This window comes from Schistocerca americana, chromosome 2 (genome assembly GCF_021461395.2).
Source record: "Schistocerca americana isolate TAMUIC-IGC-003095 chromosome 2, iqSchAmer2.1, whole genome shotgun sequence".
Taxonomy (NCBI): Eukaryota; Metazoa; Arthropoda; class Insecta; order Orthoptera; family Acrididae; genus Schistocerca; species Schistocerca americana.
The window spans coordinates 728,675,189-728,700,868 of record NC_060120.1 but is presented as its reverse complement, the minus strand read 5'-3'; the positions used below and the strand labels follow the sequence as shown (position 1 = coordinate 728,700,868).

Sequence of the window (25,680 nt, the reverse complement as noted above, 5' to 3'; positions counted from 1 at the left end):
CAAATGGTTCAAATGGCTCTGAGTACTATGGGACATCTGAGGTCATCAGTCCCCTAGAACTTAGAACTACTTAAACCTAACTGACCTAAGGACATCACACACATCCATGCCCGAGGCAGGATTCGAACCTGCGACCGTAGCGGTCGCGCGGTTGCACTGAAGCGCCTAGAACCGCTCGGCCACAACGGCCGGCCTGTGTTTATCGACTTATGGCTGTACCCATTGGCGGTACCAAACCCAGAAAACTTTTATGTCGACTGACTCTGGCCGCGGAAGCCTACGCAATTATATTTTTCCAAGTAATTTATAAAGACCGTGGATAATGATGGTTCTACTACACTACCCTGAGATAAACTGGACTCTTCCTGTCAAGAATGTACCGTATGGTGTGCCTGTTCAGAATATCCTCAGGAACACCTTGGCCACCCTTTTGAGAGAAGGTGTGGGCTGACCTCTGCAGACGGCACCTTGACCAATGTTGACAGCGCGGTCCCAAGAAGGGGCGTCGGCGGCCGCGGCCGGACGTGCTGGCGGCGCCTCCTCCCCCACCCCCTCCCCGCCGCAGCGACGCCCAATAAGACGGGCGCGGCGGGCGCTTTCTCCCAGTGGCGCGCCAGGTGCCGGCCAGACGCAGCGTCAGACTCCAGTGCGTCGCCCGCAGACATGCCGCAGCCAGCGCAGACGTCGCAACAGCAGAGGGTGGCGCAGCCGGCGCGGCAAGCGCCCCCGCGCCCCCAGCAGCAGCCGCCGCCTCTGCTCCGGCTGCTCGCGCTGCTGCTGGCCATCACCCTGCCGACGGCCTGTACCTCCGCCGCCGTCATCAAAGAGACACGTGAGCGCCCACAACTGCTCTTCTCCTACTGTACTGGCCACTAGCAATGTGTACAGTAAAAAAAGCCAACTACATCATCCGTTATTTCTAATATTAAGGCCATCCGAGACGGAGTGCATTAGCATAAATTTTTATCTGTGGGACATCCACAACAGTTCTCCGACGTATTCGTGGCAAACAAATTCGCCACAGTTGTAAACAAATGTAGTAGATAAGGTCACCGTTTCATGACCTGTCTTTTTAGAGATTCCTAGACTGTGTAAGGTGTATGCAAAGTAAACCTCACTTGCCCTGAAATCTGTATTACTAAAAGGATAGCCAGTGTCATGGTACTCAGTCTCGGTGTTGCCCATCTAACGACGCACAGTGCAACGTAAATTTTATTTCCAGTATCTCTCATATTTATTCACCGAATTTATTAATCTACTCATTAACAGGTATAATCGTACATTAAGAGTTTAACGCAGTAAGACAAGTGTTAATATCACGAACAGTGTAAATTTTTTGATACAGCACAACTCAACACACTATATTGATCCAAGTTTCGAGAAAGAAAGGATTTAGTGATTTGGAAGAAACTTGACACATACTTTCAAACCTTCATGAAATTTCCGTCGCTGACACGATCCACAAAGCGGTGACCGAGCGAGGTGGCGCAGTGGTTAGCACACTGGACTCGCATTCGGGAGGACGACGGTTCAATCCCGCGTCCAGCCATCCTTATTTAGGTTTTCCGTGATTTCCCTAAATCGCTCCAGGCAAATGCCGGGATGGTTCCTCTGAAAGGGCACGGCCGACTTCCTTCCCCGTCCTTCCCTAATCCGATGAGACCGATGACCTCGATGTTTGGTCTCTTCCTCCAAAAAAAATGGTTCAAATGGCTCTGAGCACTATGGGACTTAACTGCTGTGGTCATCAGTCCCCTAGAACTTAGAACTACTTAAACCTAACTAACCTAAGGACATCACATACATCCATGCCCAAGGCAGGATTCGAACCTGCGACCGTAGCGGTCACGCGGCTCCAGACTGTAGCGCCTAGAACCGCACGGCCACTCCGGCCGGCTCTCTTCCTCCAAACAACTCAACCCACAAAGTAGTGAAAGGAAAAAAGTTTAACGTTTACTACATTTTCGCTGTTCATGCAGTAAAACTACCCTATCAGGTATGATGTTTTAATTTACTACTGACTATTTTCAACACATTTTGCAGACTGTATCCACATAAAAAATGTGTGTGAATTCCTAAGGGACCAAACTCCTGAGGTTGTCGGTCCCTAGACTTACACACTACTTAAACTAACTTATGCTAAGAACAACACACTCACCTTTGCCCGAAGGAGGACTCGAAACTCCGGCGGCAGATCCCGCGCAATCAGTGACATGTCGCCTCTAACCACGCTGCCACTCCCCGCGGCTGTAGCCACATATACCACTGAACGTATCTGCAAAAGTATATCATTTTACGACTTGTAGTTCGTGAGATATGACATCATAAACTTTGATATGCGTCAACAATTAATTTTTGCTTAAAGTGGAGAGCAAATTGTGAGGTTCATATTCATCCAGCATTTCATAATGAGAACACTTGGGGAGTTACAACAGACTTTAAACATGATTTCAAAACCTTTCTTACCTTTTCCTCGCCCAGATGCTCAACGTCAAATATATAACATATTAACACATTTGTAAAGTAACATGACGTTTGAAGCTGTTTTATACATGGGAGTTCGAACCAGAAATCTGTGTTTACTGTTGATTAAACCATGCCTTATAACTGTCCCAGTAATGACCCATTAACAAACATAATTTGACTGCAACGAACTAATTGAAAGTTAACTGAGCAGGATACGGTTATAAATAATCACGCAACACAGAAATAATAGGCATACTGCAGTGACGAAACCTGACTGAACCCGGTAAATTATTTATAAGGAGCTGTCAAATGAAAACGACTCAGGTGGGAAAAAGGTAACTAAAATCTGTTTATTAGTCCGCAGCTCGTGGTCGTGCGGTAGCGTTCTCGCTTCCCGCGGCCGGGTTCCCGGGTTCGATTCCCGGCGGTGTCAGGGATTTTCTCTGCCTCGTGATGACTGGGTGTTGTGTGATGTCCTTAGGTTAGTTAGGTTTAAGTAGTTCTAAGTACTATGGGGCTGATGACCATAGCTATTAAGTCCCATAGTGCTCAGAGCCATTTGAGTCAAACTGTTTATTATTTCAAAATCAATCGGCATAACTGTTAATAACATTCATTCCGCTGTGAGACAAGACGGTCAATGCCTTCGTGGAAAAATGTTGGCAGTCACCCACGGAACCATGATTGTACCCAGGCGTGCACACCTTCGTCCCAAGATAATCGACGTCCACAAATGTTTCCTTCATGGCTCCAGCTATGTGGAAATCGCGTGGTTAGAGATTGGTACTATATGGAGCATATGTAGGAGCTTCCCAGAGAACATTCTACAGCGTATTCGAACCCAACTTGGCAACATGTGGGCGGGCCCAAATCCTCCTTACGGTCCCGACCTCTCCTCATGCCATTTCCATATTTTTCGAGCCCTGAAGAAAGACATTCGTAAGTGTCGATTTGCTTCGAACGAAGAGGTACACTCCTGAATATATTTATGATACCGTAGGCAAGCGTAAACATTGATTTTCCATCAAGGCATTGCCCATCTTGTCTCACAGTGGGATAAAGGTATTAATAGCTATGGCGACTATTTTTTAAATAATAAACAGTTTACTTAATTTCTTCCATCTCCTTGTTTTCATTTGTCTGCCCTTTATATAAAATTCTTGGAAGGTTTAACATCCATAGTCCATAAAGACGTGCTAGAAAACAGTGCTAAGAATCACTTTTTGCATGCTCGTTTGTGAAACAGCAGATAGATATACTTCTGTAGATACACGAACTGCGTCTCTCAGAGGAGCAACTGCGTCGAAACATACCTCTCTGGTTGTTAAACACACGCGAACAACAAGGATATGTAATACTGTGCCTAGAATGGAGGTTGCCACGTATGACGCCCACTTTAAAAAGAAAATTAGCAGAGGTCTGGTTGCACTTTGCAAGACCTGACCATGAAATCGTGACAGAGTCAAAACTATGCTCATGCAGTAAATATTAATGGCCAAGGAGGTTCAAATGAATGATAGAATGAATGTACGTTCCACGTCGTGTAATTAAATCAAACGCAAATAGATAGGATAATACACAGCCCCCTGACAGCACGGAGAGGATAATACACAGCCCCCTGACAGCACGGAGACACGTGATCCGTAAACTAGATAAGCGCACAAAAAATGCACTAAGTCTACAGGCAGTGCTACACATTTAACAAATAAAGCAGAATGGGAGAATGATTAAGCAGAATGCTCTACTTTTGGAAATGAATGACTGGATTCGGATTCTATACCACAGTTCGTAGCTACAGACCCCGTAAGACAATAAAATAGTAGCGCAATGCCAAACATGCTTTCAGACGTAGCAAATATAACATCGCCACTTAAATCCGTGAAAATATGACCATTTAATATATATACCCCGCATACCTAATGGAATCACTTTGCTAATAGTCACTGTCTACAGATAAGCGCAATAATCTGAACCGTTTCATCAAAACCTCCAGTCTGCGACGCTGCCGAGAGAAAGGAACACATTCACGCCGTGCACAGATATGAACAAAAGTATGTTGTTTGAAAATGCTTCGATACTGCGCGTTCGCGAACCGGCTGCAACGCTAACAGGCTTAAGCGGACGGAAACACGTCACCAAATCTCACAGCAAGGAGATTTCAAAGATCTCGACTGTCTGTAGTCGACTTTGTTGCACGGTCATCTTTGCATTTATTCTACAACTAGTTCACGAAATAAAGTAATAACGAGTTTGAAAGCTGAAAGTAGCTATTTAACAACCACTCTGTACAGTAAACAACAATCTTATCCGTATGAAAATTATTTTGTCTTAATTACGCTGACCGATCTCCTACCTGTCGCCTCAGTCGTCAATAGACTACTGGAGGAAAGTTGTGTGTGCCTTCTGTCTTTGGATCGTGTGTTCGCATTTTAACGATCTGTTGTTTCTTTCTAAAGCGGAGGCGGTGAACAAGTCTAGCTTTCACCTGGGCGAGTGTGGGAAACAGCTTAAAATCTACTCTCTGGTTTATAGGTGTATTAGGCAAACGTCGGTAATCAGGTGAGTGAAGTCGATCTAGGTCTGGTTCATCTCCCCATCGTAACATGTCAGAGAACTCCCCTTAACATGTCAGAGAACTGCGCTTTGATCTATGTATAAAGCGAGTCAGTATCCAGTAATAAACTGAAAAATAGAATGTTATGGACTAGTGCAGTTCGATATCAAGGTCTTCGCGGTGCTTTAGAGGAAAAATGATGTGGCAGAAAACTGGGTACCGGATATTTAAAGCAGTCATTCCGATATTCATCTGAAGTGGTTTGTGGAAACCACGGAAAGCTAGATCTGGATGGCCGTACAGAAATTTGAATACCACTACTCTTGAATCCTAATTCTCAACCATATTAAAGGTTGAGCTGTAAGTGAACAACAGATCTGAAAAAAGTGAGTGTTGACAGGAGACCTCTTCCAACAAAATGACAAACTCCAACGTTTGACGTTGTTCGCGATATTCAGGACGCTGTTGACAGCAGATGACTCTCGAAAATTCTTTAGGTAAAACTCACCAAGTCTTCTAGTAAACAAAACACGTGCTAGGAATAAAGTGCGATTGGATTAATGAGTTCCCGCCAAACGAAAATCAGAAATACTTTCTTAATAGGGAAACACCGTCGGAAATAAAACGATACATGACGTACTTCAAGAACAGTGGTAGGACTGTGATTGTACTCTATTTATATAAACGGTACATAAATGACCTTGCGGACAACCTCTGCAGCCAACCGAAACTGTTCATCAGCTACGCAAGGGGGTTTTGTGGTTAGAAAATTGTTACGAGACGTGGAGAGATGAGCAATTGACCACCTTTTGGTACAAGGACTGGGAGCTCACACCACTGTAAGAGAAATATATCGTAATCCGTTTAAAAACATAATCGGCGATATCTCATTGGAATCAGTCGTAATAAGTAACCTGAAACGACAAAATAAATGTAGACTTGAGGAAGATGTTTTCTAATCTGACATTCGTTACAAGAATCCTGAGGAAGTGCAATTTTCGCAGAAAGGTTGCTTGTAAAACTCTCATGTGATCAAAACTTGAGAGAGGTTCAAATGGCTCTGATCACTGTGGGACTTAACTTCTGAGGTCATCAGTCCCCTAGAACTTATAACTACTTAAACCTAACTAACCTAAGGACATCACACACATCCATGCCCGAAGCAGGATTCGAACCTGCAATCGTAGCGGTCGCGCGGTTCCAGACTGTAGCGCCTTGATAGAGGGGGAAATTGAATTAATTCAAGGGAACAATCAGATTCATTACAAGTGTCTTAGTCGGCGAGTGACAACCAAAGAAATGTTTAAGAATGAACTAGGAGGAGTTATAAGAAAGACTTTGGATAACCTATTCTGAAAATTCGATACTCCCCGTTCCCATATGACTCAAGAAACATATCACTTCCACTAGCGTATATTTCTATTAATGTCTACGATGATAAAATCAGAGAAATTTAGGACTGGACAGAGGCATAAACAATTTTCCTGCATCCGAAATATTCATGTATGAAAAACGAAGCCCAGAAAATAATTCAAAAACATTATGTACCCTTCACCAAACGATATATGGTGGCTTCAAAAGTGGAAAAATAAATGTAGATATTGGCAAAATTTTGTTTTACCTGTTAGGAGAGCTGCACCTGTTCAATACACAACAGATAAGGGCAGCATTTCATAACTTTGAATTTCAAGATTCCTAGGCTGGATACTGTTCTCGGCAGGAAAAAGAGTAAAAGTTCAGACTCCAGCACACCGCCAGCATCGTCACTATAGACGGAATTCTAGTGCAGTTGGACAGGGATGTGAAAGGAAACTGGCCATCCCTGTCAAGATGAATTAGCCTGAAAAAAAGGAAGGTTAGGGGATAAACTCCTGCCGATGTAATGTCGTCAGAGACGCAGCACAAATTCAGATTGAGAAAGAATCGGGAAGGAAATACGCTGTGGGCTTTTCAAGGGAGCCAATCGAGAATTTACTTGGAGTAGTTTACGGAAACCACAGAAAAGCTAAACCTGCATCGCCGAACGGCATTGAACTGCCGCCCTTCCGAATACGAGTTCAGGGTGTTAACCACAGCGCCACCTTGCTCCATAAGAGTCGCTCCGGCACTAGTCCGGAGCCACTTAGGGAATCGCTAAAAGCATGAAAGAGTATAAACCATCAGTTATTTGAACTCATCGCCTTTCGAATGTCACTTTTTCGTCTTTACCGAAATGCCATGTCGATCGATAGATGAAAAAAAGAAAAAGATTCCAGTGGTAGCCCAGTTATCGAACGTACGGCACTGAACAATATGCTCGACAATTCGCATAAACGATTTATCACTTGGTGCTAGCAGCACGTTCTGATTGTTCGCTGTCATGTTGTCTACATGAGAATCCCGTCGCTGTATGATTGTAAGGAGATGCAGAACGACTTAGAATGTATCTCAAGTTGGTTCACTAAACGACAGTTCTCTTAAATTTAGGTAAATTGGAAGTGACAACTAGAGAGTACATGAGAATATCCTGTTACAAGATCAACAGTAATCTTAGAGAATCCACCAGTGTTTAATTAAGAGGTATTACAACGAAGGTATATGAAATGCTATAAAACGTCAACTCAGTAGTAAATACAGAACACGGAAGAGTTGGATTTATTGTGAGAATTCTGGAAATAGCGGAGAATTTGTAAAGAAAACTATATAGAAGTCCCTAGTGCAATGAATCATAGAATACTGTTCCAGCGTTCTGGAATCACATGAGCCTTATGGAAAGCGTCGAATGATCCAGCCGTGTTGTTCGGATCGTAACTGGTCTGTATAGCTCTTAGGCAAAAGTGACAAGGACGCATGAAGGGTAGTGATATTATAACCAGAAAATCCTTCAATGGAAATTGTAGAACCGATATTCGAGGTGTACCGTTCAATAATTCTAATGCCTCCATCGCTTAAACTGCATAACGATCGTGAAAGAGAGATTAGGGCGTACACGGAAGCATGCAGTCTTTTTTGCTTCGCCGCATACGTAAATGTAATTGCATGGCAAACGGCTAATATCGATACGAAGAACTCTATTTCATGCACTGTACAGCATCTTTTAAATAATATATGCAGGTGTATAACTATACCTGTGTAATCTTCAGTTTAGACAAACTTTTCCACGGTGGTTTAAAAGTAGTGATCGATAAACGGGTAATATTATATAGGCAATGATAAATTTACATTGAAATGTGAAAAAAGAAAATTAATTGACTACAAGTTCCTTTATTGGAGATGTATTATGATGTCTTGTACAGGAGTAAGTAATACCCATAAATAACCAAAAATTACCTCATTTATAAACCATGACGTGTGACATGATGTTTTCTTTGAGATGTTTTGAAAGAAGAAAGGGCCGGTAAACTTTAATGTCCAATGAACATCGAGATCAATATAGATGGAACTCTGACTCGGTCTGGACAAAGGCGAGGACGTGCTGGCCAGTGTTCCTTCCTCTGAGTAGCTGTAGCAGCTTACCTTCAAGGTAGACGAATTCAGCAAATGCGTTGGTAGTATATTTGGCCTCACCTAAACAGAACAGCTCAATTAAAAACTCAGATTGTTTCACATTATAGCGACCGCCCTTTCGAAGAAAATTTTATAACACAGGATTCAAGACACGTTGCGACACTGGGGTAATGAAATGGAATAGTCGTTAAAATACTGGATTCGGGGGGGGATTTATGTGCAAGTCTTTATTTCGAAGTCCCGATTTCTATTGGTATTCTGGATCACAGTTACTAGCTTTAGTTGGTTTCTGAAGACATTCTAGATATTTTCTGTGATGTTCATGGCTACGACATCAACCGGAATTCATAACCATGATTCTCAAATTACTGTATCAAGTCTCTGGTATGCAGCAAGTAGTTAGTTTAACTGCACTGACACGTCCAGTACAAAACACATCTGCTATGACGCTGCTGCTCAGTATCAACATGAACTAGTCCACAGTCCTGGCCGTAAGAGTACAGTCCTTAACAGCGGCCGGCCGCTGTGGCCGAGCAGTTCTAGGCGCTGCAGTCTGGAACCGCAAGACTGCTACGGTCGCAGGTTCGAATCCTGCCTCGGGCATGGATGTTTGTGATGTCCTTAGGTTAGTTAGGTTTAACTAGTTCTAAGTTCTAGGGGACTAATGACCTCAGCAGTTGAGTCCCATAGTGCTCAGAGCCATTTTTTGTTAAGTCCCATAGTGCTTAGAGCCATATGAACTATTTGAACCTTAGAAGTGACAGGACAGACGTACGTACAGGTGAAAGCCCTCCAGAAAGAAAAGTCACCTCAACAGCTTGTTTACGTTGCTTCCTATCACGACATGTGATCTACTCTTACTCTATCCCATAGTATCTGACGGTAACGTCCCTTTGTCCTGTCAGTGCGGATTGCGATTTTCCTGTGTATTCTGTATTAAGACTGGGACGGTTACTCACTCCATGCTGCTGTCAAAACAAAGCTCCCTTTCGTCTCTGGAAACCCAACAGCATGTGTAATTAACCACAAACATCGTGTTTAAACGTTTGGTTTGTAAAGTGACGTCCATCAAAGCCGTAAGTGACGTTTGTCTGTATGTTTTGAATTCATTGTTCGCAGATCCACATTCCTAATAGAATACTGTGAAGAATGTCCGCCTGCTTAACTGGGTGGTAACGTGCTCGCCTCCCATGCATGCGGGCCTGGGTTCTATTCCCGGCCAGGTTGGAGATTTTCTCCGCTCGGGGACTGGTTGTTGTGTTGTCCTCTTCATCATTTCATCCTCATCACCGGTGCGCAAGTCGCCCAATGTGGCGTCGACTGAAATAAGACTTGCACTCGGTGGCCGAACTTCTCGAAATAGGGGCCTCCCAGGCAACGATGCCATAAGCTCATTTCCATTTTACTGTGAAGAAGGGTGCGTGTAATGTAAAATAATCATACGTTCAACTGTAGTTGACAGGATCGGCACCGCCAATGTTCATATTTACGATTTGGAATCGAAGGGATTGGATTTCGAAAACTGTCCGGTATGAGGACTATGTCATGTTTATCTTTGAAGGTAGGTTGTATTTAATGCTTTTATTTCTGGTCCCCCTGTAACAGATTGTTAAGGTGGCTCCCAGATCGTAAGAATTCAAGAAAATGTCACCCGCAAATTTGTATGCTTAGTAAAGCATGCAATATTTTGATGAAAAATGGGTTGCATGCTTTAAGAGTTCTTTAAGTTTGCTTTTGTGAGATTGTTCCTGTGATGGGTATTTCTCATATACTGTGTTCATCTTCTTCGTGATGAAGTTCAAAATCATCGTACAATAGATAATCGGTGTCAATCAATTTAGAAATTTATTAAGTATTAAACTGAAGGGGTATGCACAGACGTCGACTCTGAGAAGTTCCCATTTGTCTTCGATGAACATTGTTCCAGGAAGCGTTGACAGCAGTAGGTGATAACGGGAAAAGTGCAAGTCGCATTAGTGCCTAACGGATGCACTTTCCCTCCGCCTAGTGGAATGCAGCTAACCCGAACGTAACCTCATCGGGAGAAAGCAACAGAAGCGATTACCTGGTCTCTCAACACACTGAACACAAAGGACAAAGCGTCGGTCACTTTTCAGCAAAGCTTACTTCGTTCTACGCTAAACGAAGAGGCTGTTAGTAGACTTTATATCAGGTCAGTGTCAAAAATTACTTCCACGAAGATTATGATGGGATGGTAGACGTAAAACCGAAGTACATGCGAACATAACACACGATGTAAAAAAAAATATCGACACTGAGCTTGGTAGTACAGCCACGGTCGACTGAAATTATTTACGAAATTCCAAACAAAGTAGAATTAGGAAGGGGATATCAGATTCAAACAGGTCTGTTTCTCATAATAGGTTTTTATCACCGACCTATCTCCATCAATACAGTTCGCATAACCGCTGAAATCATGATTAATCACAAGTGTTGTAGCAACTGTTCAAAGTACATAGTGGCACACAATACAACATTAATGGACATAGAAAATTCTGCAAGTAATGTGACTGTAAAAGGGATATAAAGAGACTGGGTGTAGTAGGTACTACCTTTCATGCAAATAATCCTTTCGACGTTATTTTCAGTATACATACTGTTTTTGCCATTTTACTGTGAAATTCCTGATCAGTTGTTTTATATATTGTGCATTTAGTGATTATTTAATTATTTATCCGCTTACAAATTTTATTAAGACGATTTTGTATTTTGTGTCTCAGTCCTAAGGTCCGGGATCTGACCTCCAATGGAGCACAGTACTATAACTGGCACAAAATATTACTTTCATCGGAAATAGTATTTATGGCACGCAAAAATTTGATGTTGCGCCTACGTTTTGAGTCCACCTACAACTATGGATCCTCCTTGAAGAGCTGGTTTAACCTTTTTCATGTTTTGTTAATTTTTACGTATGGAGTGTGCTGTTGACATTGTACGTTTCACACTTCTCGCAAAGGAATTGAAAGTGGCTATTACTGCCTACTCCCGTTGTGTACTGGCCGGTTAAACGGTTTTAAATTGGTTACTTTCACATTTCCTTTCGATTAATGCAATAACAGACATGCCAAACAAGGAAGAAGTTCCATAAGCATATGTCACAATATCTACCGCGTAAGAGAAGCAGCAGAGAAGAAAATCTATTTGCCCTGCATGTCGGGAAATAATAAGTTATTATGATTCATTAAATACGTCTCCAAAGATATCTAGACAAGTTCAGAACTCGTCCTCTAAGGTATAGCAAGAAATGTATATGATTTATTGTACTTTCGCATGTCTACGTTCTATTTTTCAATCTACATGTAAATAACTAATGACCTTCAGTCCCTATGCCGCAATGGAAATAACTAGGATTTAAGGCCGAACGTTATAGTAGAGCACATCTATAAAACAACCGGTAAACCTGTGTCCAGCAGTGCCGGGGACAAATGAACTTCATAATTTTTCTATTCGCTCGATCATGAGTTCCTGGCCCCCCAGTTTGATAGCTGATTATGCGTTTTTAAAGTATAATGATAAATTAAATATCAGAGGCAGAAGAACACTACCAATAGGTCTGTCGCGAGAGAAAAATAAATTACTTAGTAGATAAAATCATTCGAGTCTTCCCCTTTTTCAGGAAGATTGCATGAAAACGCAAGGTGCAAATCAGCGCCCTCACTCACTCTACCGAAAGGTGTGGGCTATACCCCAGAGTACTGTTGTGCCGTTAATAACATGTGGCGAAAATTTCTTCCACCGAAGGTGTTCGGAACCGCCTACATTCGGACCGGCACCCCCGTAGTGGCTTCTTCAGCGACCGCTGCTCTTCAGACGGGTTCGGGCGGATTATTCAAAATAATCTTGTTACCAATGGATGGCACAGCTGAAGGACAAATGATTAGCACATAGATTTCCCGAGTTGTCGGATTTGAAAACCTGAGGTGGCTCTTCGGCTGCGGTAGTCCTCTTAAGGCCATTCCGGCATACTCGCACTGGTTCGAACGGAGGTTCTCTGTACGCCAGTCACCTAGACCGACCAGTAAGGAAAGAGGACGAATAATATTTTTTGTGTCATGGTGCTACGATTGTTTTGATGCGGTCCGCCATGATTTACTCTCCTGTGCCCGTCGTTTTATCTTAGAGTAGCACTTACACTCCGCGTCCTCAATTACTTGTTCTAGTCAATTACAGGGATGACATCATTATCTTGTGAAACGACCATAGCAGCTCCTGTATACCGTTACATAACATCAGAGAAGTTTCACATGTGTTTCTTAAGTATCATCACGCTGTTTCGACCCACGTTCACATTTATCTAGTAACGACTGTTGCAGTACATTCATGATACATATATGTTTAATTAGCATTCATCGGGCCAACTATCGAGACTTAATGGAAGCAGTTTCTGATTCAAGTGCATGGATAGGCTTTGGTGTTGCCTCATTGAAATAAAAAAATTAAAAAAATATACAAATGAACTTATGTGCAGCAAAGGAAGAGTTTAACTTTATTCTCTACAATTTTCCTGGTACATCTCTAGATCTTGAACCTTTGAGTACTACCTGTGTGAACAGTAATATCTAACGAGTTTCCACATTACTGCGTCTATTGATCACCCTCTACTCAGAACGCACATAAGCTTGTAATGACTGCCATTTGCAACTGTAATTCATACAGAGTACACATTTTGTTGTATAATCTAGTCTAACATCATGATGTACGCGAACGTCAGTTTTTGTGGCAGTAAAACTCAAGGAAACTAGTATAATGATTTTAGTCAGACTGAAGAATGTATTTTGGAATGTTATAGGGAAATATGAGAGGAGTCAACAGATAAATCGTCAACGCCAGAATATGGCATAACGGTTTAAATTCCACGCTTGTACGGCTCCAGGAGGTAGCAGCACAATTCGCGGGGACGGTAGCCGATACACAGTATTCGGTGGCCCTTGGTTAAGGATCTGCAGTCAGATCATGATGGCAGGTATGCTATGGGCGTGTAAGCGTCTAGACCAACGCGATTTTCATGAGTCGAGGGACTGTCCGTAGAGCAAGCATGTAACGAAATTCGTCCCGTATATGGTTACAACCGTATTTCTTGGGTATTTTTGTGCGATTGGATTTAAGAATTCATCAAAGGACGAAATAAAAAAAAAACTCACAAACAGGGAGCGTCCTGGTTATCCAGTGATGGCATATGGTTTCCCGTCTACGGGTATTTCGCTACCCCCAGGACACATTGGTCTTGTGCGTTGCACCAATTTAAAAAACCAAATAACTTGTTACTCCTGAGCTGTCACTCCTCAGATGCGAACGCTGCCACAGAAATTTTCCCCGCTGCAGGTTTTTAACGCTTGTCTAGCGATGGGATAAGTCTTTACGTTTAAAGGGGGATTATGTGGAAAAGGAAAATAAATTTCAGGTTGAGACACGCCGCTCTGATGTTTGTATCCCAGTTTGAGAACTATTTATTGACTCATCCGTGTGACATATGAGTCTCTAATGGATATATTTTGGGATACTGATACTGACTACTACTAACTTCAGAGACAATTATTTCACAAGTCTATTGTAGACACTGGAACTGTTTAGCATCTGTGATCATATACTTGGAAGTAATCAACATCACTGCGACTATCTTCAAAATTTAACGTTTTTTCTGTGTGTCCAAGGATAAAACACGTAGGTAATGCAGTCAACATAGTGCGAAAAGGAAAAAACTTCCACTCACGTCCTTCAATGGTCTTAATCATGTTGGCCACACATATTCCCACTGGTGTTAACGTGAGCGATACAAAATTTCGGAAAGGAAGGTGGTGCGGAAGTAAAAAGCTCTGAAAGCGTATGTGTTCCTGATTAACAAAAAAAAAAAAAAAAAAAAAACTTTCTTCACGCAACATATACCAACTTAATTAACTCAAAGACAGCAGAAAGCGATCTCCACAAGTAAAGGAATGCCGCGTATACTTTTATTTTTTCGTTGTTTTCTGTTAGTTTCAGCTTCTGTTAAACGAAGTACATTCTCTGACTACCACAAATATTTTCGTAGCTCCCCACACGTTCTACATGCACATTCCTCGATCTTCAGTTTTTATTAACCCTTTTCTTCCTCTATCGGGTCGGAAAAGAGTGCAAATATAGGAAGCACATAATATTAAAGTTCCACAGCCTTCGAAATCATTAGGGACGGAGTGATTGCTGGTATTTGACGAGAATGGGGAAACAATCGACCGTGGCCTTGTTAATTGAACCTTTACGATATCCGCTTGAAGTAATTTAAGCAACCTGTGCAAATTCTCAACGAAAATATTCATCTCGAGGTTTAACGCTGCTTCTTGTGGTGGTGTCCAAATACTTGATGATGAAACCACAACCTAAACACAGCGCTGCCAAACACAGCCATGAATGAGGACGTCTACGAAGAAACGTCTTCAAGAGGTTACGTACGCGGCCACTGCTGGTAGTCTATTTAGAGCAGGGCCGTTCGCCCACTGTTTGATAGCCCACTCTTTGAGCAACACTCTGATAGCAGCATCATCATAGTTCAGATCCAGCAGGGGCGAGCCGGCGTCATTAGAACAGTGTGCTGAAGTTCATAGTTAAATGTAAAGTAATATTTGACTGTCATTCAGTGGAAGAACTAAACTGTTGTTATTGCCAAATGAAACTATAGGGTACCAGAGACTTGTTCAAGAAATGGTTGAAATGGCTCTGAGCACTATGGGAGTTAACATCTATGGTCATCAGTCCCCTAGGACTTAGAACTACTTAAACCTAACTAACCTAAGGACATCACACAACACCCAGTCATCACGAGGCAGAGAAAATCTCTGACCCCGCCGGGAATCGAACCCGGGAACCCGGGCGTGGGAAGCGAGAATGCTACCGCACGACCACGAGCTGCGGACACTTGTTCAAGTCTCAAACATCATACATGTCCGAGAGTTGAAAAGGTCTCTGGAACCATATAGTTCCATTTCATTAAAGTAGCTATGCCTAGGTTTCAGGCAGGATGCCCCATTTCGTTGGATGCTAGTGCTATTCCATTACAGCTGGAGACCTCTGCAATGTTGTTCGAGTTTAGGGGGAATACAGTGTGAGCTGATGTGATTGAGGAGGCAGGCGTGCTAGAGTAGTCCACGCAGTTGTGCAAGGCCACCGTGCCAAGACGGCATACTGGTTAGCGCATCTGCGTAGTGAGCAGACCTGGGTTCGAATCGCGGCCTTAGTACAAATTTTCATTGGTTGCTTAGTCTGCATATATGTTATCAATGTGTTACGCAATCGTATAAAATGTGTATTGCCTCTCATGTGGACATGGATGTCTTTAAAGCTTCCAGTATTAAAGTGTTTTAATGGCTCAAATGGCTCTAAGCACTATGGGACTTAACATCTGAGGCCATCAGTCCCCTAGACTTAAAACTACGTAAACCTAACTGATCTATGGACATCACACACATCCATGCCCGAGGCAGGATTCGAACCTGCAACCGTAGCAGCCGCGTAGTTCCGGACTGAAGTGCCTCGAACCGCTCGGCCACAGGGACCAGCAAGGGTTTTAATGAAACTGATCTACTTTCACTATATGTAGCAGAATCTGCTCGACCTCTTCCAGGGATGAAAAACTTAGAATTGTCATCCAGGTTTACTATGCGACATAAAACGTATACCAAACACGTCCCTAGTGTCTTACCGCCTTTTCCATCTTGGCTGAAGAACTTGGAAACTAATCCGCCCTCAAGTACCTAAACAGCCACTATTATGTCAGGCCAGAAGAGTAACGTGTAATATGACTACGCAGTCCTTGTTTATGAAGACCTTCTCGTACAGCGTAAGGTACGGCACACTAGCTTGCCAGACAGGAAGGCGAAAGACACGGATCGAGTCCGCACGGCGGGGTAATGAAATGGGCTGGTACACCGGTCATTCTGTGTGTGGCTTTCACACGCTTTCCCACGCTCGTTTAGGGCTGGTCCTCAAATCCTACTTCAGAAAATATGACACGCAAACAGTTAAAATACCACACAGAACGAAGTTTTCACGTTTTGCAGACAGTCGGCGCACACGACTTACCTCCTTCAGGTTACCTTAACAACTATGGTGTCAGAATGGCGTCCGGAGACGAAGTTAGATAACAATCGTGTAAAAGTGACCGCATACTGGTCGGGATAAACGCAAGGGACTAGAAGAAGGCCGGCCGGTGTGGCCGTGCGGTTCTAGGCGCTTCAGTCTGGAACCACGTGACCGCTACGGTCGCAGGTTCGAATCCTGCCTCGGGCATGGATGTGTGTGGTGTCCTTAGGTTAGTTAGGTTTAAGTAGTTCAAAGTTCTAGGGGACTGATGACCACAGATGTTAAGTCCCATAGTGCTCAGAGCCATTTGAACCAATTTTGAACTAGAAGAAGAAGAGAATTCGTCGTTGAAAACTGTTTTATCTGAATTACCAACTTCTTAACCTGCGGTAGCACATAACACTAGCAGACCTTCTGCGGCGTTCAAGAAACAAGAGCAGGGGAGACGCGTGCCCCATGCTGCAAGCGTTGATCGGGGGCTTGTGAACGAGCAAGCAACAGCGGCCTGAGTGCGCCACGTTGAGACACAGAGCAGAAAATCGCATTCCGCTTGGGTGTCGCTGCGTTTTGCAGGATGGTCACGATTGGCCGGCCTCGCCACGTTTGGTGGCGTTGCATACATATGAACACACTGACTGTTTCCTTTTCAAATTTCACGGCAGAAAACCTACAGCTCAAAACTGATACCAGCGCCAAACCGCACCTTCGGAGAACGATGCCTTGCCAAACGTTGCGTAGTTGTGAAACGTGACTGTAGGCTAAGCACGTGGTGCTCCACAGCTCGTAAACATTTGAATAACGTCATGATTTACTGCCAAGAGCTGCTGATAAAAGTTCCGTACTGAATAACCAGTTTCGGTAGACGTAATCTGATCAGTTCCCTACATACCAACTAAAAGAACATATGCAGATCGTCACAAGATTAGGCTATCACTACCCTGCTAACTGATGTACATGTTAACGAAAAAGCTCACGTAATAAAAATGTCACATACTCACATAAAAACGTACTAGGCGACATAATATCAGTGGCGTCATATAATAAAATCCATGGTAAGCACTACCGACGTAATGTTGCCTGGGAGTGGAACGACTGGGCAAACTAAGGATAGAACATCATTCGTATTAAGAGTTTAACACTCCTCAGCCAAAATAACTTTACATATTAGTCCAACAGGATCTTGACATATGAAGACAAAGCTATGTAACTGGAAGAAAACCATTTAAGAACAATTCCTGATAATCAGTCAACAATGTTGTCAAATATTTCAGTAAGATCAGTGACAAAAGGTCATAACGTTTGTTCAAATACTTGATCTCAACTCTCCAAAAGGTCATGCATGGGAACGTGAGGTATGATAATTTAAATTTGCAACAAATGTTATCCTCTTTTCAGAATATACAATTTTTGTGTGCCATTGGTTACCATTGCTGAAATATTTACAGACAGTTTCAATAAAAGAAGCAAGATAATATTTCACCAACTAAAGTTACATAACAATCTCTTCAAAGATTCTAAGAAAACAGTTATAAAACAGGTAGGCCAGAACATCTATAGACTGTGTTTAAATAAAAAACAACAAATGATTCAGGTTTACCGAAAAAGGAGTCCATAAAAAGGAAATAGAAAACAATTAAGGTTGCTCGATATGAAATCATCACACACCGGTCAATGTGGTCCGGACGAAAGGACCCGAAATTACTGAGGACGGGTCCGATACACTGCTCACCATGCCCCTGCTTTCCTATGCAGCCAGTGGCAGCAACCTCCAGGGCACAAACATACAATGATGGCCTGATGAACAGAGAAGTAATTTTTAAGTAAAACGAATAAACACTTAATTCATTAGATTACACGCTGGCAGCGCAGACAAAACATGTGTGAAAAGTCGCTAAAAGCTAAGCTAACTGGCCAAGGCAACCACATTCACTTACACCCGATGATAAAGAAGTTCAGTGGCCAACAGAAACACAGCTTCAGATCACGCCACGAGATGGAAACGGTAAATACTCGTACTTGTACGTCGCACGGGATGGGAAACATAGGTCGAAGGAAATCGCTAACGGCTGGCTGATGAACCTCACGTACATAAACGCAACCTTGGCTTAGAAGTGTAACCCACCAAAATACATGCAACAAGATTTGCCGCGGTAAGGCGCATAAGCTTGAGAGCGCCAAGTAACTCAAGAAAGTGACTTAGCGATTTAGTGTACACCATACCAGGGAAAAAAAGCTTTCGAAGTCCTAAATAACAATACAATAAAAATTAATGTTACAAAACTCCAATAATTTAAAACGCACTCTCAAATACGACTCTATAACATTTATCAAATAGAAGCTATTATATTCTGATACGAGCTACACGCTCCTCAAATCGCGTGGCCAGACATGGAAACAGTGAACAAAAACAAGAGGAGAATTAACCGACTCTTATATACACTAAGAGCCAAAGAAACTGGTACGCCTCCCTAATATCGTGGAGGACCCCCCGCGAGCACGCAGAAGTGCCGCAACACGACGTGCCATGGACTCGACGAAGGAAAACTAGTGCTGGAGGGTATGGACACCATGAATACTTCAAGGCAGTCCACATATCTGTAAGAGCACGTGGGGCTGGAGATCTCTTCTGAACAGCACGTTGTAAGGCATCCCAGATATGCTCAATAATGTTCACGTCTGGGGAGTTTGGTGGCCATCGAAACTGTTTAAACTCATAGGAGTGTTCCTGGGGCCATTCTGTAGCAATTCCGGACTTGTGGGGTGTCGCATTATCCTGTTGAAATTGCTCAAGTCCGTCGGAATGCACAATGGACATCAACAGATGCAGGTGATCAGACAGGATGCTTGCGTACGTGTCATGTGTCAAAGTCGTATCTAGAAGTATCAGGAGCCCCATATTGCTCCAACTGCACACGCCCCACACCATTACAGAGCCATCACCAGCGTGAACAGTCCCCTGCTGACATGCAGGCTCCATGGATTCACGAGGTTGTCTCCATGCCCGTACATGTCCATCCGCTCGATACAATTTGAAACGAAACTCGTCCGACCTAGCAACATGTTTCCAGTCATCAACAGTCCAATGTCGGTGTTGACGGGTATAGGCGGGGCGTAAAGCTCTGTGTTGTGCAGTCACCGAGGTACACGAGTGGGCCTTCGGCTCCGAAACTCGATATCGATGATGTTTGGTTGAGTGGTTCGCACGCTGACATTTGTTGATGGCCTAGCATTGAAATCTGCACTTCTGACACGCTGAACGATTCTTTCCAGTCGTCGTTGGTATTGCTCTTGCAGAATCTTTTTCGGCGGCAGCAGTATCGGAAATTTGATGTTTCACCGGATTCCTGATATTCGCGGCACATTCGTGAAATGATCATACGGGAAAATCCCCACTTCATCGTTACCTCGAAGATGCTGTGTCCCATCGCTCGCGCGCCGACTATAACAACACGGTCAAACTCACTTAAATCGGCATAACCTGCATTGTGGCAGAAGTAACCGATCTAACAACTGCGCCAGACAGTTGTCTTTATAGACGTTGCTGACCCCAGCGCCGTTTTCTGTCGGTTTACATATCTCTGTATTTGAATACGCCTGCCTATTCCAGTCTCATTGGCACTTGTTTGTAGAAGCAGCAGGGCGAAAACACGCACAGGAAGCGAACCAGTGAACAGTGACAATAATCACATTCACAGCGGAAAGCAAAATCAGTCTGTACGAATGCTGCCTGGTCTCGGCACCGAAGCAACAAACTAAAAGTACCTCACCAAGCACACGAGGCTGCTGTGAGATGACAAACAGTGGAAAAACTTGGAGCCGCCAAGAGATGTGTGGATGACGGCGACTCACCTCTTCCCTACAGACCTGAACGGCCGAAGGAATAATGGGACCGCTCCCATTTCCGGGGCAGAGCCCTCGTGTCCAGACAGACTTGTAAGTCACACAGGCGGTAGAACAAACAGTCCGCCCGTTGCCCCACAGACCTGCGCTGTCCGTGCTGCTTCGCACACTGCCTCTCCCCGGAAAATCGTCTCAAGGCGCTCGCAGCAAACGTGCCACGCCACCTTCACGCCAAACATCATGTTCCAGGAGACGTGGCGCGAGCTATCGATCGCGCAACGGTTCCGTCCATGAATTTGTCGCTGGAAATAAAAGTACAACACACTGAATAGTGTAACCGACTACGGCATGGCATAGCATACATAGCGGTTCGAGAATATTTTTTCCACACAAACGACTTTTAATTTGATGCCTCCCTCCCTTTCCCCTTTTCCCTCGTATACTGTCCCCCGTGTCAGTTTTCGCTACTTTATGATGTACACAAATCTTGCACTTGGGAGCCCCTCCCAGCTTGGCGGAACAAGTGGCCGCTACTAACTGTGATACGTCCTGTAGTCTTACACTTGTATCGCCTCTGGGGCCCCTCTCAGCTTGGCAACCTAAGCAAACAGTGCATTAATGCTACGAACGGAGGCATTATACATACTGCCGACAGCACAGCTGATCACTGTTTACCACTTGAATCAAAGATGATCTACGATAAAATATGTACGTGTGTCATATGTTAAAATGAGGAAATTTGACAATCCTGCAGTTTAATATTCTGTACGTTTCATCCAACAGTAGACTACATGTGTCACAAGAACGGTTTACGTGACAGAAACGAAATGCGTAAAAGTAACGAACCACATACCAGCATAACGTCTGTATGCTACAAACTACGACCAGATTCACGATGTACACTGCTTCCGTCCAACAGTGATATTTGAGGGACAAACCATATTGCAGCCAAAATTAAGTGGAGCAAAAAGAGGGAAAATTTGAAGTATGGGATTTCGCCTGCTCCATAAAATATAAAACTGCACTAAATGTAGCTCCCAATAATGTAAGGGATGTAGTAATACAGTGACCCTGTACAAAATAGGACGACATTGTTTAGGGATTTAGTTACAAGTATGTTGTCGATGGTCCAAGCCACACCCAGTGGAAATTATTATACATCTACAGCAATACTCTGCAAGCCACCTTACGACGTGTGGTGAGGAGTACCTTGTACAACTACTAGTCATTTCCTTTCCTGTTCCTCTCGAAAATAGAACGAGGGAAAAACGACTATGTGCGTCCGGATGAGCCCTAATTTCTCGTATCTGCGTGGTCCTTACTTCAAATGCCGGTTCTCTAAATTTTCTCAATAGTGTTGCTCGAAAAAGAATATCGTCTTCCCTCCAGGGAATCCCGTTTGTTTCCGAAGCATCTCTGTAACACTTTCGTGTTGTTCGAACCTACCTGTAACAAGCCTAGCAGCCTCTGAGTTGCTTCGATGTCTTCCTTCAGTCCGACCTGGTACGGATTCCAAACACTGGAGAAGTACTCACGAACAGGTCGCACTAGCGTTCTATATGTGGTCTCCTTTACAGCGAACCACACTTACCTACAGTTCTCCCAGTAAACCGAAGTGGACCATTCGCCTTTCCTATCGCAACCTCACGTGTTCGTTCCAGATCATATCGCGTTGCAACGTTACGCTCAGAAATTTAAACGACATAACTGTGTCAATCAGACACTACTAATGCTGTATCCGAACATTACGAATTTGGTCTTCCTGCTTATCCGCACTGACTTACATTTTTCTACGTTTAGAGCTATCTTTCATTCATCACACCAACTAGAAGTTTTGTTTAAGTCATCTTGTATTCTCCTGAAGTCACTCAACTTTACAGTTCACCACAGCATCATCAGCAAACAACAGCAGATTGCTGCCCACACTATCCGCTAAATCATTTATGTATATAGAGAAAAACGCTCCTATCATCCTTCCTCGGACCACTCCCGACGATACACTTGTCTCTGATGAACGTCCGCCGTCGAGGACAACATAATGGGTTCTATAACTTAAGAATTGTTCGGGCCACTCACATATCTGTGAAGTTATTCCATATGCTCGTACCTTCATTAACAGCCTGTAATGGGGCACCGTGTTAAATGCTTTCCAGAAATCTAGAAATGTGGAATCTGCCAGTTGTTCTTCATCTATAGTTCGCAGTGTATCGTGTGAAGAAAAGGCAAGCTGAGTTTCGCACAAGCGATGCTTTCTAAAACCATGCTGATCCGTGGACATAAGCTTCTCGATCTCAATAAAGTTTATTATATTCGAACTGTTCAAGGATTCTGCACGAAATCGATGTTAGGGATATTGGTCTGTAATTCTGCGGGTCCGTTCTCTGCCCGTCTTGTACACAGGTGTCACCTGGCTTTCTTTCAGTCGCTTGGGACTTTGCACCGGGTGAGAGATTCACTATAAATGCGAGTCAAGTAAGGAGCCAACGCCGAAGAGTACTCTCTGTAACTCCGAATTGGGACTCCATCCGGATATGGTGACTTATTTGCTTTCAACTCCTTCAGTTGTCTCTCTCCAACAGGGATGCTTATTATTATTTCGTCCATACGGGAGTCTGTTCGATGGCCAAACGACAGTATGTTTCTACGATCCTCCTGAGTGAACGATTTCTCGAACATGTAGTTTAATACATCGGCTTTAGGTTTGCTATCTTCAACAACCATACCAGACTGGTCAACAAGTTAGTGGTTAGTGTTTAACGTCCCGTCGACAACGAGGTCATTAGAGTGGTCAACAAGTGACTGGATTGAAGTCTTAGACCCACTTAGCGATTTTACATAGGACCAGAACTTTCTCGGGTTCTCTGCCAGATCTTTTGCTAAGGTATGACAGTGGTACTAGTTGTATGTTTCGCGCATGCTGTATACTATGTAATAGCTCAAACACACTACACTGTCGCTGATTAAAACAACTGTATATAGTGTGTGACTAATTACAGTTGACACAATGTTTGAAACTGCACATAGACAAACTTACTGATTAAAACAACAGATACATTCAATGTATGCCTAAATGAGCTGCCTGAATATACTGCAGTACAGCACATGTAAAACGCTAACATATGTACACAAATGGTTTAATCCTTATTTCACATTACCGGTTAAAATGATATTTGCAGCTAATGTAAGTAGAGCAACATGACTATACATATACTACAGCTATTTTACAGGTGTTTCAGAGTGAGCAAATCAAAGACACAGTATGCTTTCAACAGATCACTAGATATACGACATGTAAGTAGTAGACAGATAATGTGACGCTAACATAAAATTAAGAGCTTTATTGGAACCATTACATGGACCGGAGCAACTATTTGAATATATCATTGAGGAAAATAGCAAAGGAGCTATTTTTTGTTGTTGTAAAAACACACTTTTGATGGCTGGGAGAGGAAGCCCAAAGAAAACAACTTTCTAAGGTGCTACCCCTCCGAACTGGTCGATCCGGTGAGCAGACACCTCTTTGAAAGTGAACACAATCAAAAATTAAGTATAGTACTTCGTAATATTTTCCAAATTAAAGTTACTCATGATTTGTGCTATGTATGTCAGTAAGAGACTCCCTAAAGGTGTTACATTACAACCTTGGGAAGTTCTCCTTGCGGAGGCCGTGCAAGCACTGGTGTGAGCAGTAACACATATAGTACTGTAGAAGGCAGCCCCGTAAGTGCGGTGTCCTCTCTCTGGCCTCGCGCTGGCCCGGGCACGCCCCCTACCTGCTGGCCCGGAAAGCAAATCTCTCCTCGCTTAGCCGCCCGTGTTGACAGCGCACACGCTCTCACTACTGCTACACCCTCTGTGTCAACTCACAAGCAGCAGTATGTAAGTACAGCGTTGTTCATTGTTCCCGGAACCATGTTGTCCCGAAAATCGCAGTATCACACACTTTCCAAACACGGTGCCTTTCACATGTTCCTTTATGGGCTAATATATGAATGTTAACATATGTTAAAAATGTATGCATGTATCTGGATATGAAGTAACAAGCTAGCAAGGGAACTGCCCTTCTCGAGCTGCTGAAACAGAATACAAGACATAGTAAAGAATGGGAATTCATCTATTCTGTCACTCAACGAGGTCTTTTATGTCTACAGCTCAGCACATGTGTATAATAGATATTGAAAGGTTAGCATGTACAGAAGCACAGTTCTCTGAGGACATATTACCGTCTGACAGACAATTCTGACCAGCAATTACGCACGCTACGTACTGTAGATGGGTTATTATTTAGCAAAAACCTCAATATTTCCTTTAAACAATATTTGTTAACACATATAGCACTCACAGGTTCATATTTCAAAAAATACGTGTTGATGTGCTGTATGTTCTTCCCTTACGCTTCATCGAAGTGCTAACAAGGAGTATCAATGAAATGAGTAAAACTCAGCGGAATGGAAAAGTACTGACTTTTCACTAAGGGAACATAGGTACATCCGACGTAATTTTCGGTTATATGCAGACAACAGTAGACCAGCTTCAAAAGTCTCAATGATAACATTGACTGGACCAATGCCATGAGGTGTTCTATTCCGTTGAGTTTTAATCACTTCACTGAAACTCCACACTGCACTTCAATGACGAACAAGCGACCTCAGATACCTTGTGATGACCCTACGTGCACCGTAAATTTGAACATCTGGATATTGGTAACTAAAAATGATGTCGAAAAAAGTTTCATGGTTCCACGAGAACATCATCCTAAGAGCATATGCTGGAAACTTCGACTATTTGCCGTGAACAGAAATTGTAGAAGTGACCATCCCCACAAATGGTACTTTTGGTACTCAAAAATCATGGTTTTTTTCTGGGTTTTCTTAGGAACCGTTGTCTCCAAAACACCAGAATCCTTATCTTTGTTCAAATAGTTCAAATGGCTCTGAGCACTATGGGACTTAACATCTGAGGTCATCAGTCCCCTAGAACTTAGAACTACTTAAACCTAACTAACCTAAGGACATCACACACATCCATGCCCCAGGCAGGATTCGAACCTGCGACCGTAGCGGTCACGCGGTTCCTGACTGAAGCGCCTAGAACCCTACGGCCACACCGGCCGGCCCTTATCTCTGTGATCAATAGAACCCGAGATATGACCCGCTGCAAAATCGCATTTTCGTGTGTTGCTTTGTAGAACATATTGAGAATGTGCAGTGTCGTACACGGACCGATTACAGATATCAGCGGGCGAATTATGTTAACACAAA

At 43.3% G+C, this 25,680-nt stretch overlaps 1 protein-coding gene across 1 annotated transcript in view; it reads left to right on the top strand.

Moving 5' to 3' along the window:
- The first annotated feature begins 623 nt into the window (after positions 1 to 623).
- The window catches only part of LOC124596302 (circadian clock-controlled protein daywake-like), a 133,232-nt gene continuing 108,175 nt past the window's right edge, over positions 624 to 25,680 (top strand). Inside the window, exon 1 of the mRNA XM_047135406.1 lies at positions 624 to 832. Within this exon, the coding sequence (XP_046991362.1) occupies positions 664 to 832 (169 nt within the window). The 5' untranslated portion in view covers positions 624 to 663. The remainder of the gene's footprint in view (positions 833 to 25,680) is intronic.